The sequence below is a fragment of the Arvicanthis niloticus genome, chromosome 21 (genome assembly GCF_011762505.2).
Source record: "Arvicanthis niloticus isolate mArvNil1 chromosome 21, mArvNil1.pat.X, whole genome shotgun sequence".
Classification (NCBI taxonomy): domain Eukaryota; kingdom Metazoa; phylum Chordata; class Mammalia; order Rodentia; family Muridae; genus Arvicanthis; species Arvicanthis niloticus.
This window is the reverse complement of record NC_047678.1, coordinates 27,736,557-27,753,333: the sequence shown is the minus strand read 5'-3', so window position 1 is coordinate 27,753,333 and position 16,777 is coordinate 27,736,557. Positions and strand designations below refer to the sequence as shown.

General features: G+C 50.4%; 2 protein-coding genes and 1 long non-coding RNA gene across 5 annotated transcripts; 1 reads left to right on the top strand and 2 right to left on the bottom strand.

Moving 5' to 3' along the window:
- Positions 1-1,958: 1,958 nt before the first annotated feature.
- On the bottom strand, positions 1,959-4,839 carry Tusc2 (tumor suppressor 2, mitochondrial calcium regulator). Its single transcript, XM_034484567.2, has 3 exons — positions 4,568-4,839; positions 3,367-3,487; positions 1,959-3,212 (listed from the first exon to the last, which is right to left on the bottom strand). Exons 1-3 carry the CDS (start codon positions 4,711-4,713, stop codon positions 3,147-3,149), a joined length of 333 nt encoding a protein of 110 aa, XP_034340458.1. The 5' UTR covers positions 4,714-4,839; the 3' UTR covers positions 1,959-3,146.
- On the top strand, positions 3,487-5,266 carry LOC143435418 (uncharacterized). Its single transcript, XR_013105718.1, has 2 exons — positions 3,487-3,761; positions 4,548-5,266. It is a non-coding gene; the product is annotated as an uncharacterized LOC143435418 (long non-coding RNA).
- Positions 5,267-5,827: 561 nt separating this feature from the next.
- On the bottom strand, positions 5,828-16,560 carry Rassf1 (Ras association domain family member 1). 3 transcript variants are annotated; one of them, XM_034484210.2, is made up of 6 exons: positions 16,258-16,560; positions 13,584-13,690; positions 10,328-10,432; positions 9,824-10,121; positions 9,595-9,710; positions 5,828-6,686 (listed from the first exon to the last, which is right to left on the bottom strand). In XM_034484210.2, exons 1-6 carry the CDS (start codon positions 16,505-16,507, stop codon positions 6,540-6,542), a joined length of 1,023 nt encoding a protein of 340 aa, XP_034340101.1. In that variant the 5' UTR covers positions 16,508-16,560; the 3' UTR covers positions 5,828-6,539. The 3 variants fall into 3 exon arrangements, with proteins under 3 accessions (XP_034340101.1, XP_034340102.1, XP_076773906.1); XM_034484211.2 differs by lacking the exons at positions 13,584-13,690; positions 16,258-16,560 and adding an exon at positions 12,868-13,509; XM_076917791.1 differs by lacking the exons at positions 13,584-13,690; positions 16,258-16,560 and adding an exon at positions 11,244-12,847.
- Positions 16,561-16,777: the final 217 nt, after the last annotated feature.

The window sequence follows — 16,777 nt, the reverse complement described above, 5'->3', positions numbered from 1 at the left end:
GGGGGGGGGGGGCGGGAGGAGAGCCCCTTGACCCTGTTTCCCTTGGTGGCTGGCTGTCCTTTGCAACCTTCCTCTGAGTAGGATCTGGTCCCCACGAGTTGTGCCAGGTGATAGGAAGGATATGGACCTAGGAATCAAGGACTCATCTTTCTTGAAGTTTCGAATTGTCCTAGAATCCAGTAGGGTGTGAGGGGGCCCCAGTGGCTGGCCGTATTCATGGGAGTCACAGAAATCTGCTGGTTTCACTAATGGTTCCCTAGAGCAGGTGCCAAAGAAGAAACTATCTTGCGTGAGGGGAAAACCGGTGGGGTGGGGGTGGTGGGTTCTTCCAGTAGCTGAGTCAGTTTTGTTTCCATTGAGAGCGGAAGTATCCGAAGTGTGACAAAGACAATGTGACAATGTGTTGATGCCTGTGGCTGTGTGATATGGGGTCGGGGAGACTGTGTGTCCCTGTGGGAGAGGAAGCTCACAACAGGAATTCCTGGAAGATCTCTTTGGAGGTCCAGGCAAATTTGCCTGCTCTCAAGTCAACCTAAACTGACTACCCCTCACAACCCAAGGGGCTCACCTCCCCAATGCTAGGGAGTCCCTCTGTTGATAGAAACCTGAATGGGAACTGGGTGTATAGCCTAGGCTGTGGCCCTACCCAGGAGCATCCCTGAAATCACTGTGTTTGCTTCACAAGGGACAAAAGTCTAGGAAGCTCCAAGGGTGGGGACTACTGGGAAAACAAAGGCCAGGCGAGACTGTCCAGGGCAGGGACACTTCCTTAGGCTGCCAGCAGGAAGGAAGTGAGCCCAGCCCAGCCGGATGGAGTAGGAAACACTGCCCTGACTCTTCTATTGTTCATAGCTTTGGGCCTAGCTAGGTAGGTTCAGAACAGGGAGTTCCCCAAGTAGGATGGTGGTGGGGAGATAGGATTCTGCCTGATATGAGGAGCCTTGGCTCCTGGATAGGAGGCCCTCAACAGGGGCCTAACTCCTGGCTTATTACAGGGGATGGCAGTTGGTTTACAGAACTGCAAGTCTATGCTGAACAGGATAATCCTACTCAAGACTTTTTTTTTTTTTTTTTTTTTTGGTTTTTCGAGACAGGGTTTCTCTGTATAGCCTTGGCTGTCCTGGAGCTCACTCTATAGACCAGGCTGGCCTCGAACTCAGAAATCTGCCTGCCTCTGCCTCCTAAGTGCTGGGATTAAAGGTGTGTGCCACCACTGCCTGGCCCTACTCAAGACTTGACAAGTTCCAGCTCTGAGCAACTTGAAGGCCGACTGCCCTGACCCTGGTGGATGAACTCCACCTTCCTATTGTAAAGTTTTTTTTTTTGTTGTTGTTTTGTTTCTGTTTTTTTTTTTTTTTAACTTCTTGAGTTTATTATGGTCAAAGGCTAGGCGAGCAGAGAATCCGCCTGTAGCAGACCTTGAGAAATGTAGGCAGGATGTCCACGGGCAGCAGAAAGCTGTGGAAGGGTTGGGCAGAGCCTTACAACAGAAGCTGCAGCAGAAGCCTGAGCTCTCCCTTCTGATGATTGGGAAGTCAGGTGAGTCTGGAAAGAGGCTGAGGACATGGTGGGAAATGTCCAAGTATAGCTGGGCCTTTGAGGTCTATGGGCTTATAGGCTGTAACCTCACTTCAGATAATCTAGTACTGTTGGGACCAGAACCATCCCAAAACTATGTGTGGCTACACTCACCCCTTAGGCAAGGCAGCTAGCTAGGGCAATCTCCAGAAGGATCCCGAGTCCCAATACAGTCCCATATACAGGTGAGTGGCCCTCTGCATCTTGAGAGGGCTGGAGACGGTGTGTGAACACAGCCACCTGTTGGCCGTGGCTGGTATTGCTACAGGCAGTGTTCGGTCTCACTGCCTTCTAGCGGGGGTTTTGCTAGCTTTACCAGATCAGCTCAAGTGGAAGTCTAGAAACTGGATGTTAAAGCCTCACTGGAAGCCACTCTCATGTGCAGGGTCTACAAATAATTTTTATTGAAATTGAACAAATAACACAACAGTCTTCCTATGCTGGGTATTACTCCCCAAGCCATTTCCCACACTCTAGAAGCACAGAGCTTCCACAAATAAGTATTTTTTTTAAAGCCATCTCTGTATAGAAATCAGACTCTGCCCCAACATTATCATAGTCTAGACTATTTACAAGCCTTCACATTTTAATTATGCCTTTTATGTATTTTTCCCCTCCTTTCTAGCCTTACCAAGGAGCTCCAGTACTTTCCCTTAACAGACCCTGAAGGGGTAAAGATACTGTAGGAGAAGGGGGGATGGGCTCCTCATAGCTACTGGTACCAGCCCCAGTTGTTTCATACCACTGGGCGGTGGACCGACTCTCCCCTACAACTGGGGATTTGTGGGACTGGTGCAAAGACAAGGGAGACGACGGAATATGTGATTTGGGGCAAGTCCCCACAGGTACAGGCATCCGTAGCCTGTCCTGACCCCGGCCTGTACCCTCTCAACTTGAGGGCAACTGGTTGAAATCAAGAGAGATCAGTCCAGCCCTGGGTGAAAGGAGAAACCTCCCACACTGGTCCTCATTCTTATTTAACAGACAGCCAAGTGTCCAGCTTAGAGTGGGAGCGCGTGGCAGGTAGGCAGGAAGGATGAGGCTGGCACAGGTCTCCAGGCTGTCCGATACAGGAGGAATCGAGGTAGCAAACGGCTGAAATGCTCTACTAGGGGTGAGGGGAGTGAGGGGAGGAAGTTCCCACTTGGGTAGAGCCCCTACAGCCCAGGGGCTGGAAGAAGGCAGACTCTGCTTGTAAAGTGCTGTAGCTTCTATAAGGGCCGGGCCCTAGGCAAGCTTGGAAGAAAGCAGGTCAGGCAAGTAACTAGGAACCAGGCCTTCCTGACCAGCGTGTGTCCTGCCATGCTTCTTGCTCAAGTGGCTGGGGGAGACAGGCTGGTAATTCTGTTATTAGCCCTCACCAGCCACCAACCACTTATTGTTCAGACATAAACCAATACCAGTTAACACTGAGGGACTGTCCCTCTTACAACAGAAGGTTCTGGGCCAACGGAGTTTAGTTTATTCAGGGTTGTGGCACCAGCCTGGACTCCTGAATGGAAGCTACACCTTGATCCTGGGAGTTTCTTGCTGGGGCAGTGGGTGCTTGTGTCTGCCATGCCACAGGCTCATACTTCATAGAGAATCACAGGGAAATCCACATGGATTCGGGGAGGATCCAGCTTCACGATGCCCTGCCATGGAAACAGAGGCTAGTGAAGATCAGCTCTGGGCCTCTATGCTAAGAGCCTTCCTGTTATTCCCAGCTTTTCCCCAAGAAAGCCCCATCTGTATCTACGATGACATACTGATGTTGGCTTTATGTTCATTGATTGCTCAGCCCCTCACCTGAGGAATCAGATTCTTATGTACCCGCCTCAGCTTGGCTCGCTTCTGCCCATTCTTGGTGACGATCGTCTCCTCATAGAATTCGTGAGCCAGATCCCCATCCTCATCATAGAACATGGAGCTGTGTAGAGAAGGGAACAGGCTGGGTTGGAGCCTTACATCTGGCCCTGGCAATGCCACAGACCACAGGGAAACGTGCTGAACCCCAACAGAAGAGGCATGGTGTCAATGTCTGTGGAAGAACATACACCTGAAGAACTCTCTGCTTGGTGCTTGGAAGGAAGCAGCCAGTTTGGCAATGTCACTGTTGCCCTGTCATGCCAACAGGACATCTTGTCAGAACACCCTGTCTAGGCAACTAAAGCTAGTTCTCATCACTGGTCTGTTCCACAAAGGTAATTTTAGTAGCAGGCCCTTCACCTAGGACTTATAAAGTGAGTGGGGTAGTGGCCTGGGCATACTGGTCTCACTTCTAAAGACACTGCTGGTCCAGGGCCAAAGACCAAGATCATGGATGTCTGAGCCAGGAAGGCTGTACTCTTAAGTCATTCCCAAGTGGCCGGTACTGTCTAATCGACACTGTTGGGTCTCTCTGGTATTCATGGTCAAAATTCCATCACAGGGAGTGCCAGTTCCTAGGAGCCCACTAGGCCCAGGGCATTTTGTGTGAGCACCCGGGAAAAAAAAAAGAGAGTTAGGTTAGTGCTCCAGATCTAGAAAGCCCAACTGGTTGAGGGCCCTTTTTTGTTGTTGTTGTGGCCCCACCTTCAACAACGAAGCCTATCTCTGCTTTTCCAGACACTATTCTTGGAGGTCCAACTTCACAGTGAGGAAGGCAAGACACCTAAACAGGAGGTCATTTTCCCTTAGATTCATCTAAGGCTTAGAAGAACAGAAGGAGCATAAATGCCTTTAATTAGCAGGCTGAGTTGGATGAAACGAAGGTCTTACTTAAGACTCTCAGAGGCCGTCTTAGCTGTATTATGGAGGAGCTACTCCCTAAGAGACAAGCCTCAGCCAATTCTCTAAAAGGACCATCTGGGCGGTCAAGAGCTGAATGCCGCTTGGTTTTGTTTTCCCTTCTCCTTGCTTTGACTGAGATCCCAAATATGACAGTCCTTCTGATTCAAATGCGGGGGGGGCGGGGGGGGCGTTTCTCATTCCCGGATGTCCTCCCAAAGGCAGATACCCATGCCCTTACCCGCGGCGCGTGAATACGAAGGGAGGCACTGCTCGGGCTCGAGACCGCACCAAAGACTGCTCAGCGCCTGCCGCGTCTGGGCCGCCGCCCCCCGTAGTAGAGGCAAAGGGCCAGAGGCCCCGAGCTTTGGAGCCGCTGGCGCCCATGTCAGCGCCGCCGGCGCATGGCGGACCCGGCGGCCGCTCCGCTCTCACAGCGCGGCGGGCGCAACCATGCCCTGCCCCAGCTTCCACTCGCAGGTGCCGCCGCCGCCGCCTTCCGCAGGCTCTGCTGTCTCCACGGAAACCTCACTTCCGCTTCCGCACGCCTTGCACGGTGCCTCCTCTGACTGGCTGAAGGTCTCGTCATTCTGTGGTGTGGAGCCAATGGCCACTCTCAGAGGCTGAACACCCCAGGATGCGCTGCCTCCAGGTCCCAGAAGCCTATGGGTCCCAAGGGTCAGCTGGGACAGCTCCCTCCCAGAAAGGCGGAGGTAGTGTTGTTGTTGACTTTAAGGTCGGACGGGGTATAATTGTTCCAACGTCCCTGACGCCGCCCAAAACTCGGGCCCAGTAGCAATAGTCAATTAGGTCACCCCTCCACCCACAAAGGGACCTTAGGCCTGTCCCAAGCTAAGGTGCATTTAGCTTGTTTTCACAACTGTGTCTTTGTAGTTGTCACACTTGCTCGCAAAGAAATTAAAGAACTTGCTAAGTGTCAGTTATCTTTTGCTTTTTTTTTTTTTTTTTTTGGAGACAGGGTCTCACTAGCCTTAGCTAGCCTGGAACTTGCCATGTATAAAAAGGCTGGCCTCAAACACACATATCTACTTGCCTCTGCCACAGGGGGGCAAGAACTTTTTGGTCAATCTCTTATGACTATATTTGAGGTCTGAAGGAACCTAAATTAAGTGTTGTAAACTCACCAGATACCATACTTCAGGAAAAGAATTGTTATCAGCTCTACCCTTGTAGCATGTCAAGTGTGGTACCCACAAGTAGTTACTTGGTGAAGGGGTTATTGCTATGGTGTCTTGAGTTGGTGTGTGAAAACGTGGTTTCCCTGTGCAGTAACTGTAGCTTATTCTTGTACATGACCCACCATGACCCAAGCCCCCAAGGTTTGAAAGACACCTGAATCCATAGGCATACATTTCCTAAACATATTGGTCCCACTGTGACCTTGGAAAGGATGCTTTCTGGATGTGTCAATCATTGTTGGCAGTCACTCTCATTAGGCGTTACCCTGTGGGCCCACAATTACAGAGTCCAAAACCAGAAATGCTCTTACATCTTTATTCAGCCAATTCCCTCAGGCATCAAGCCCTGATGATGACTGTTGCACCCCCATCCCCTTCCCCACAGGACGCATTCAGTTGAGGCCACAAAACATTACATACATTCATACACTTCCACCAAAATATGACGGAGAATCTGGCTTTGGCAAACAAGAAGAGGGTCTGGTCCAGCAACCTTTCCCTTAGGGGCAGCACTGACCCAATGCAGTTGTACTGGCCAGCCCTCCCTGACCCCAGGGTGTATGTTAAGTCAGAAGGCACCGTAAGAGGGAAACCCAGACTCTACCTTAATTGCTTATATTATTCTGAGCAGCTGCCTTTGGCTCTGATAGGGCTATCCTGAGACCTATTCATGACCCAAAACAATCTTTCTCCATAGGTAAGGGTCCTCACCCGTGAAAACAACCTTGTTCTGTCTGTGGAGTCTTAAGATTATCACAGCTGCGACCCTGATGAAAGACTGGAGCAGCTACCCAGAGTTTGACCCAGTACGTAAGGGCAGAGGAATGCAAATCCATGCCCTGCCGTATCCACTGGTAGAGGGCCAGCTCCTTCTCTGTTCTCTGGGCTCATCCCCATCAGCAGAGGAGGACCTCCATGCACACGCACTCCTCAGACCCCACGGGCCCTGTCACACTCACACGGCACGCTCTTCGCACTGCCTGTTCTCCTCCTGTCACTCAGAGCAACCTAAGGTCACCCCAAAGGACAGGCGTGCAGGGCCTCCTGGATCTTCTGGCGACAACGAGAATACTTCTGCAGGATCTGGCGAAGGTGTTCCTCTTCTTCCCGCTGCAGGATTCGTAAGAAATTGTGCAGTTCAGGCATGCTGAAGGCATCCCACTGAAAAGAGTAGAGGAGAGATACATGGGCTGCAGCAATGTATGGCTAAGTTAGCAGACCCTCCTCAAGAGACTGGTCCATGATGGTCCCATGAGCCGGACTGGGCTCCTGACATTACCTTCCTTTTCATTCCCCTCCTCATTTTGTTACTGATTATCTTATGTATATGGGTCATGCATCACGTGTATGCATGTTTCCACATAGAGGTCAGAAGGAGGTATCAGATCCCCTGGAATTAGAGTTACAGATGGCCGTGAGCTACCATCTGGGTGCTTGGCATCAAACCCATGTCTTCTGTAAGAGCAACATGTACTCTTAACCACTAAGCCAACTCCTTTTTTTGGTTGTTGCTGTTTAAAGGTTTTATAATCTATGTACATTGGTGTTCTGCCTGCATGTATGTCTGTGTGAGGGTATCAGATCCCTTGGAACTAGAATTACAGACAATTATAAGCTGCCATGTGGATACGGGAATTGAACCCCAGGTATTGAACCCAGGTCCTTCGGAAGAGCAGCCAGTACTCTTAACCACTGACCCATCTCCCCAGCCCCGCTAAGTCCCCTAATTTTTTGTTGTTTTTGGAGTCATGGTCTTGTCACATATCAAAGGCTGGCCTTGAACTTGCTATGTAGCCCAAGTTAGTCTCAAACTTGTGATTCTCCTGCTTCTATTTCCTGAATGCTGGGATTACAAGTATTTATCACTATGCTAGGCTCGGTGTTAGGCTCCTGACAAAACAGTCTGTGCTGGGATCCTTATGAGCATTCTGCATAGAAAACAGATCCTACAAAACAGTTGCCTCGTAAAGAGAAATATCTCTATCTGTTGTTAGTTGTTAGGTGCTCTCTCCTGCATATTCTCATTCTCTCATTCCCTCCTTCCTTTCTTCCCTCCCTCCCTCCAATGGGCTATGATTCAAACCTAGGGTCTCATAAATGTTAGCAAGTTACCTTTTACCTTTCCTTTGCCACTAAGCTCCATTTCCAGACAGCCTCCTTTATTCACGCCCCCCCCCCCCTTTTTTTTTTTTTGCTGCCAAGCTTTGTGCTGAGCATCTGTTCTTGCCATTGAGCCACAACTAACCCCCTAGATAAAAAGTCGCCTTTTTCCCCCCTTCATTACTGGGAATTGCACTGTGCTGTCTAGTTTTCGGTTAACTTGACACAAGCTAAAGTTATCTGAAAGTAGGAAATCTTAATTGAAAAGAAAAATGCCTCCAAACGATCTGGCTGTAAGGCATTTTCTTAATTAGTGACTGACAGGGGACGGCCCAGCCCATTGTGTAAGGGGCCATCCCTGGACTGGTGGTCATGGGTTCTATAAGAAAGCAGGCTGAGCAATTCAGTAAGCAGCTCCACCATGGCCTCCACTTCAGCTCCTGCCTTCAGGTTTCTGTCTGGTTTGAGTTCCTGCCCCAACTTCCTTCAATGATGACCTAACTAAGACATGAACCAAGGGCAAAGCACTTACCACTCAACTATAGCCCCAGCCTTTTTACTTTTGAGACTGGCCTTTAAGTCACTCTGTAGCCCAGGAAGTCTTTGAACTAGTGATCCTCCTGCTTCGGCATACCAAGTAGTTGAGATTACAGGACAGTGTCACTAGGCCTTGCTAGGAAGGGTGTTTTGTTTCTGAGATACGATCTTGCTTCTGTAGTCCAGCCTGGTCTTGAACTTTAGGCAGTCCTCCTGCTTTAGCTTCCCAAGGAGATGAGATTACAAGCCTGTGCCACTGGTTCTAGCTGGTAACCTTAATGTTTCAAAGCGGCCTTTTTTCCCAGGTTACACGTGTGAAGGTTTTCTCCTTTTCTTTTCTTCTTCTTCTTCTTTTTTTTTTTTTTTTAAAGATTTGTTTTAGGGGTTCGAGAGATAGTTCAGTGGTTAAGAGCATTAGTTGCTCTTGTAGAGGATCAGAGTTCAATTCCCAGCACCAACATGGTGGGTTCCAATCATCTGTTACTCTGTTCCAGGGGAGCCAACACCTTCTTCTGAATTCTATGGGCATGTGTGCACATATGTACACATATATACATGCAGGCAAAACATTCATACACAAAGTCTTAAAAAAAATCTGTTTTATGTGTATAAGTGTTTTGCCTACAGGTAGGTATGTCCACTGTGTGCATGGTCTGAAATTATGGACAGTTGTAAGCTTCTACATGGGTCTATTAATCAAATCCAGGTCCTCTGCATAAACAATATGTGCTTTTAACCACTGAGCCATCTTTTCTGCCCTATTGTCCTAGTTTTGTGTGTGTGTGTGTGTGTGTGTGTGTGTGTGTGTGTGTCAGAGTGGGGTTACATGCACATAACTACAGGTACCCTCTGAGGCCAGAAGAGGAAGTCAAATCCTTTGGAGCTGGAGTTGCAGGGAGCTACTTGACATGGGTGCTTCAAACAGAACGTGAGTCCTTGGGAAAAGCAGCAAGCACTCTGAACTGTGGAGCCATCTCTGAGCCCACAGTTAGCCCATGCAGTCTGAACCTGTCTTGGCTTGCCATGAGTTAGTCAAGTCTTCAATCTTTGGAGGATTTTTCAACACCAGGAAACAACAAAGCCCTAAGACAATTCTTCCTAGCTTGTGTGGTGTTTTGTTTTTTTATTTTTTATTTTTTTTTTGTAGCCCAGACTGACTTCAAACTCAGAGCAATCCTCCAGTCTCATTCTCCCAAGTACAGTGATTATAACATGAATCACTACATTTAGCTTCCTCCTAGTTTCTTGGTATAGGCTCTAGACCTTGGCTTGAGAATCCTGGAAGCCTAAACTTCCATTGGAGGACCTGCATATTCTTGGAGAGGCTTTGCAGAGCCTGCCCTCTAGCCCAGTTTCTCCTGAAATTCTCACCATAGCTTCACCCCACTAGCTTTGTCTAGTGATAAGAAAATAAGAAAGACTGTGTACTCACATTCACCTCTCCAGAGTCATTCTCCTTCAGAACAAAGCTCAGGGCTTTTTCACTGGGCCCTGCAAGAAGCCGTAGCTTCAAGGGCTGCTCATCATCTGACAGTTTCCGGAAGTATGCTGGCGGTGGGTGGGGAGGGAGAAAATAAACAATTAAGAGACAGACTCAGATGCCTCCGCCCCTGAATGCACAGATACCCCTTACATAGGGAGAGTTGAGAATGGAAACCTACCTTGGCCATGACGTTCAGTTCGTTCAAAGAGTGCAAACTTGCGAGGGTCATCTACTACCATGAATTTGCGAAGCAGGGCCTCAATGACCTCACGAGCCCGTGTTCGTGATAGAACGTGCAGATGCTTAACAGCATCCTTAGGCAAGTAAAAAGAGGTGCGGCGCCTCACAGCTGTGCTCCGCCCGGTGCCCCTCCGGGCATCCTGTAAGGAAGGTGGTTTCTTGCTGGAAGGCACTGAAACAGGGCGTACCAGTTTCAGCTGAACCTTGATGAAGCCTGTGTAGGAGCCATCCTTATTCTAAGAAGAGAGAAAGAAGAACCACAACATGTCAGGAAGTTCTACTGGACATGGAAAAGGTTAGGTTGAGCCTTCCTGGGGCAGGGCAAAGCCAGGTATGCATAGATCGCTGCTTGGGCCCACCCAAGAATACTTGGCTCCGACTCTGGACATCTGGCACAAAGCTGGGCTTCTATTCCATAGACACTCCTGAGCAGCCAACTCACCAAGCTCATGAAGAGGTTGCTGTTGATCTGGCCATTGTAATCCTTGATTTTCTGCTCAGTCTCAGCTTGAGAAAGATCAGGTGTCTCCCGCTCTACAGCCTCATCCTAGAAGACAGGCCAGCATGGATACAAGGCTCTTGAAAAGCCCAAGGCTTTTTTTGTCGGGGGTGGGAGGGGGGGGAGGGGGGTGGGAGGGAAGCCTTCCAGCTTGGAACTTGATTTTGGTCCTGTCACCAAACCCATACATCCTGAAGCCATCACTGCTTCTGGTTTTGCATGCTATAGATGGAGACAACAAAGAAAGGTAGAATCATTTGGCTTTCTGCTGTCTGGGGCCACCTCAGCACTGGTTGTGGCCACTAACAACATTACAGAAACAGACAAATGAAGGCACATGACAAGGGGCCAGGAAAACATGAAGGCGTGAAGAACTATTAGGGAAAAGTCTTGTTTAAAGTAAAACCACTTTGGGGGATAAAGTTTAGCTCAGTAATAGAGTACTTGCCTAGTATGTACAAGGCCCTTCGATCTCTGGTACCCTCTCCCCGACCCCCAAAATTAAAACCACATCTCCACTGCATAGTTGAACCCAGAACACTAGTTGGTCAGTTTGTTCAGGATCAGGAAGCCCACTCTCCCACTCTGTACAGAACAGAATGTGACCCACTACAGGGTCGGAAGTATGTCAGCTGACACAGATCAGCAGTCCAACTATCAATAGACAGGAAGGGAAAGGTCATCCCTATAACATAAGATGCCTTAGTGTGTTTTCTGGGGCTGGCAATATCACATCTCATATAGTGAAGAAATCCTGGGGACATTTACCCCTTGACTCAAGCTATACAAAAGGCATCTTCAAGCCAGGTTCTAATCTGCCAGAGGTATATAGGCAACTTCCTGGCAGAGCCTGTCCTACCAGTAGTAAGCAGGTAAGCTTCTGCTCTTCCCCTTGCTGTCTGAAGATTTAGCCCAGAGACAAAGTTCTTCAGGGACTAGACTTTTGCTTGGAGGGTGGAGTTCGGCTCAGGGCAGCCAGGACTCTGAATTGAGTTTCCTCTACCAAACTCACTTGACCTCACTGCTGAATCTTACTTCCTGTTGGCTTCAGAAAGGCCGTAGCTGGAATGCAATTGGAACAAACACAGCCGAGATCACCACTAGGCAGTGCCTTGTCCCAGGAGAATTCTCATAAGGTCTCTGCTGGGGATTGAACCTGCGGCCTCACACATGCTCAATTGCCTAACCACATTCCCAGCCCTTGTGCTGTTACTTTATTTACTCTTTGGGAATTCTCAGCTCCCTTTTTCTTTTTTCTTCTTCTTTTTTGGGTCCTTAATGGTTGGAAGCCAGGCCATTCATCATGCATGCTAGCTAACTCTACAACTGAGTTAGCCACAAACTTCAGCTGCTTTAAAACAATTCTTTTCTTTATATGCCTTTCAACTGGCCAATATCTTTTGTTGTGGTTTGGTTTTTTTTTTTTTTTTTTTCACCTCTCCATAATAGAAGATGACTCAGGGTGAGTGGTATGGAGACAATCCCAGGGCCCCTGCATTGAATCTAAAGTCTGGACTAAGGTTTTGGAGGTGTCAAGTAGCAGCCCACCTGTAAGAAATTTGTATCAAATCTCACCTACAGTATCACAGACAATTCCATTTTCTTGGCTCAAATAAGGAGTTCTAGTTCACTGCTGCTAAGTTTTCTAACCCTCAGTCTCTGGCTCACTTTCCTGATTCTCTGGCCTCTGTGCTGTTCTGAGGGATTCTGGCTCCAGAACAAGTTATCCAAGCTTGGTGGCCACAACCATGATATTCCCAGAAAAGTCTGATAATTTGGGCACATCTAGACTTTTCGAAGACGTTCAGCTGCCCTGGTACCACACTTTCAGGGCATTTTACAGTCCACCTGCTCCCTATGGGAAAAATGCCCCTAACGCTTAAAGTCTAAAGCAAGGCCCTCTTCCTATAGTCCCCAAACCCCTCTGCACAGTTCCACCCTGGAGGGAAGAAAGATAGGGAAATTGTCTATATTCCAGCAGCTGGTGTCAAGGAGTTGGGGACTTTGCTGGCTGATCCAAGACCGCATACGACATGGACAGAGTCCCCTCCCAAACTAACTTCTCACTTCCCGGTGGACTCCTCCTCCACTTCCTTATTTCCCCCAGGGAGGGAGTGGGAGCGCCCAAATGTGAAAGGAAGACGCCGGTTTGAATTGCGAGGCTGGCTTTAGTCATGGGTGAATAACGCCCGCCTGTGGTCCACCCTTCAAGCTTCAGAGTTGTTTCCCCTGGCTCAACCGGTCTGTGACTGCAAGGGCAGGGTAGCCTGGGTACTCAGTACCATCGCGCTGGAACCCGGCTTCTACTCGGGACAGAGACCCCTACATACGTTTCCCCGTTTTTGTCTATACCCGCCGAGAGGCTCGCGATGGAGAGGCGGGGAGGCTGCCCATCAACTAACTCTCCAGGCCGCAACTTACCGGGGAGGGGCGGGGTTCCAGCGACCGCCCCTCACCCGCCGGCGGCACCCCCGGGCTCCCACCTGGTCCCGGCGCGGCCTGCGGACCAGCGAGGTACGCGCCGTGAAGTACTGCTCGAGCTCCGAGTCCGAGTCCTCTTGGCTGCAGTAGCCACTGCTGGTCGTGCTGCTCCAGGTCATTTCGAAGGAAGGTGTTTCAGCCTCGCCCATCGCCTTGCCCGCCCGATCCCTAGTCCACTGCGTGGAGAGCCTCCAACCACCGCCTCGGGCGCGTGCGTGCGTGCGAGCGTGTCAGTACGCGCTTGCGCCGAGGCCAGCGCCGCGCGGCAACCGTTAGGACTGAAACGTAGACAGCCCAACTCCGGCTTTGGTGTCAAGGGGGGGGGGGGTGGGGACGTCGAGGGGCGGGGACACCACGCTACAGCTCGAGGAATGACCTCATCGCGGAGGCATCTCAACTCGGCTCCGCCCCTGAGGTCCCGCCTCCCAGCGGGCCAAGGCGTGTGCGCATGTGCACCAAGGTTGCCTCAGGGCCGGAAGCGGGGTGTGAGAGGTGCGCGAGCACCCAGCCAGGGCGCGCCTTCGCGGCCAGTGGTTTGTGGGCTGTAGATTTGGCGTGGAGTCGGCGCCTGACAAACTCGCGAGCAAAACTAGCTTTTCCCATGCCGGGAAATCGATAATTGGGATGTTCTCTGTGCACGGCGTCGGGATTAACCCCGAACACCTCCGCTGAGCCCCGGCTTTCCTCCCGGCCCGCCCTCCCCCGACCCCGCGCTCACCACGTTCGTGTCCCGCTCTAGTGCAGAATCCCAGCCCAGGTCCCGGGGCCCGCAGCAGTCCAGGCAGACGAGCGCGCGACAACGGTAATGGCAGGTGAACTTGCAGTCTGCAGAAAGGGCTGGCCGTGAGGCGGGGGAGTTCGGCGAAGTGACTCGCTGACTGAGGTGACTGAAGTCACTGAAGTGACTCTGCCCGACAGATTTTTGGGCTTGACTGGCCTTTCCTCAAGCCGGGTTACCGCCCACTGCTACACCGATCCTAGAGTCCTGGGTTAGGCACCTCTGGACACTTGCTGGAATGCTTCAGGCGGTTAGAGAACCAAGCATGCTTAACCCTTGTGCTTGCCTTCCGCAGAGCTACTACTTAGCTTTGCCATTAACTTGAAAACAAAAGGCATTTAATTTACGACTTCCTGTATTCGTCCTCTGTCCCGGTTGGGTTTCAGACTCGCGACAAACGGCAGAGGTGCCTATGTAACGTATCAAAGCAGACCTGGCCTCCGGATTCTCCTAGCATCCCTTAGTCCATACGTGTTGCAGGATATAGCTAGCATAGGCCGCCCTTTACCCTGAACTTTTCAGCCCAGGGACTGGGCTTCCCCTCCTCCAAAGGCTCTTACCTATATAATCCAGACAAATGTCCTCACTCCCCCCCACCCCCGTCTCTGTCTCTGTCTCTCTCTGTGTGTCTGTCTGTCTGTCTCCGTGTCTTTCTGTCTTTGCATTTCTTTGTCCCTGCGTGCACATTCTCTTTCTCCCCATTCCACCCTGTCTGCATGGCGACTTCCCTAGCCTCCTTCCTTGGGATCGGTGAACCTGCTGCCCACAATAAACCTCCTTTCATACTCTCGATTCTGCTTGAATTGGTCTATTTCTTCGAAAAAAAAACAAAAAAAACAAAAAAAACCAAAAACCCTATTGGTCTCCACTTGTTTACACAAGTCTTTTTTTTTTTTTTTTTTTTTTTTTGAAAGAATCTCATGGAGTTCAGGTTAGCCCCAGATGGTAATCTTGAACTTGGGGATCCTCCTGCCTCCAACAGCTCCAGTGCTAGCTAGGATTATTGGCACTTGCCACAATGTCCAGTGGACAGGTCTAACGTTTTGTATTCTGTTTCCATTATCAGGATTGTTAAGTCCCTCAGTTTCTGCTTGCCCCCGGTGACTCGCAGGGATAGCGCCTTCTGGCCAGCTTCCCTTCTCCCTTCTCTGTGGCTCCTTGCCAGCGGCCCCTTCCTTAGTTCTGTCACGGTTCAGGTCTTGTAGTTGATGTCCAGGTTTCTCACCTGGGTACTGTCCCACTCTGTCTACACTCATCTGATCCAGATCCGAGACAGCACTGGTTCCCCTCAGACCAAACCCTACGTGTAGTGCCGCCACTTTAATGTCTAATGGAGATTTCAGATGAACATGACCAAAATGCCATTTTTTCCCACTTCGCTTCACCCCAGGGTTCCTGTCTCAACAAGTTCTCACGGTAAGCCCAGTTTGAAGCTAAACCCTACATTTATCTTTGATTTCTTATCTCCCAAACCGTCTTGCTACTTAGACAGGAACTTCAGAGCAACTTTCTTTCTGTGTGTCAGTGTTGAAATGTCACAGCCCCTGCTTCCGTGTGGCATTCTGTCACAGACTGCTGTGCTAGCTGAATTTGGGACATACTCATGTAGTGAATGAGATGATCTCGAGGCATGCACAGGGCTATAGGACCATCCTTAGGTTCCTATATAGCCCAAAGCACTGATTCTCAACTTAAAACTATACATCAGAACTTGGGAGGCAGGGGCAGGTGGGTCTCTTGTCACAGCCTGGTCTGCATAGAGCGTTCTAGGCTACCTAGTGAAATTTTGTCTTAAAAACCAACCAACCAAACAAACAAACAAAGTCTCTTGTCACAGCCTGGTCTGCATAGAGCGTTCTAGGCTACCTAGTGAAATTTTGTCTTAAAAACCAACCAACCAACCAACCAACCAAACAAACAAACAAACACAAACAAACAAACCAACAAACCAAACAAACCAACCAACCAACCAACCAACCAACCAAAAAACCAGAATGCCTAAACTCCACTTTCAGCAATGGATTCAACAAGTCTGAGGGGAGAGGTAGGTGCGAGGAGACTGGAAGGTATAAATTGTCCTGGGTTATTCTGTTTGCTGGTAATTCTTAGGACAGAAGGACCACTCACTGTGCGTGTGGCTGTACCCCATGTTTTAGCCTCTGCATCTTTGACCTAAAACAACCTTGACAGAAGTTTCAATAAATTCCTACTTACAAGGAGCCTAGCCAAGGTTCTAACTTTTTCTGGTCCCCTATATGTGGGAGAAGTCACCCAGGAATCTAGAGGGGAACACAGCGAACCAATCATTGGGAAGAGGCGGGCCTCGGAATGTAGGCTCAGAGCACTGTAGGCACAAAGGCTTTTCAAGAACGGCCCAAGCACTTTAAAGACAAACTTGGAACCAACAGCACCTTGTTATTCACAGACAACTAACTCTGCCCTACTGTACACGGACAGAGTGTGACAAGTGATAAACCATTTTCTCAAGCACTCTCCCTGATGGGGCAAGGTAAGCAGATCTGGTCTGCAGGATCGTCACTACTGACCAGCCCTCCACTGCGGCTTGACCCGCAACTATGGTGCTGCCTTTGACCTCCCGTTCGCCGCTACTCACGCGCGCATTGTAGGCCCTTGCGCACGACGCCCCAGATGAAGTCTCCACAGAGGTCGCACCACGTGTGCGTGGTGGGCCCTGCAGGCTGGAAGCGGTGGCCACGACCCGGGACGTGCTGCTGTGACGGATTGCGTGTTGTGCCCGGCGCGATGCGCAGAGCGTTGGCACGCTCCAGCCGGGTACGGCCTGGACCGATGCGCCCGGACGGTGCCAGCTCGCGTAGTTCAATGAGTTCTGGCTCCGCCGACATGGCCCGGTCAGGCCGGTGCTGTAGCGGACTAGCAGCTAGTGAGTACCGAGCGGGCGAGGCCGCGGGGCGGGCCGCGACTTCGGCACCGCCCCCAGGATCAAGGCAGGGCGGCGGGAAAGAGCCGAGGAGGACGCGCTGGAAACCCGGGCGAGCAGACCTTGTGGACTTGTGGGCGGGACACGGCACAAGGGTGGACCCTTTCAAAGAGCCCCTTCCCAGTCTTTCCGTCCAGTCTTTGCCCCATCGCCCCTTCTCCCCCGCCCCCAAGGA

Coding starts and splice junctions, on each gene's coding strand:
- Tusc2 (XM_034484567.2), bottom strand. CDS start 4,713: ATGGGCGCCAGCGGCTCCAAAGCTCGGGGCCTCTGGCCCTTTGCCTCT. Junction 3,488..4,567: donor TTCGTATTCACGCGCCGCGG/GTAAGGGCATGG, acceptor TTCTCTACACAG/CTCCATGTTCTATGATGAGG. Junction 3,213..3,366: donor ATAAGAATCTGATTCCTCAG/GTGAGGGGCTGA, acceptor TTTCCATGGCAG/GGCATCGTGAAGCTGGATCC.
- Rassf1 (XM_034484210.2), bottom strand. CDS start 16,507: ATGTCGGCGGAGCCAGAACTCATTGAACTACGCGAGCTGGCACCGTCC. Junction 10,433..13,583: donor TAGAGCGGGACACGAACGTG/GTGAGCGCGGGG, acceptor CCTGTCTTCTAG/GATGAGGCTGTAGAGCGGGA. Junction 10,122..10,327: donor GCAACCTCTTCATGAGCTTG/GTGAGTTGGCTG, acceptor CTCTCTTCTTAG/AATAAGGATGGCTCCTACAC.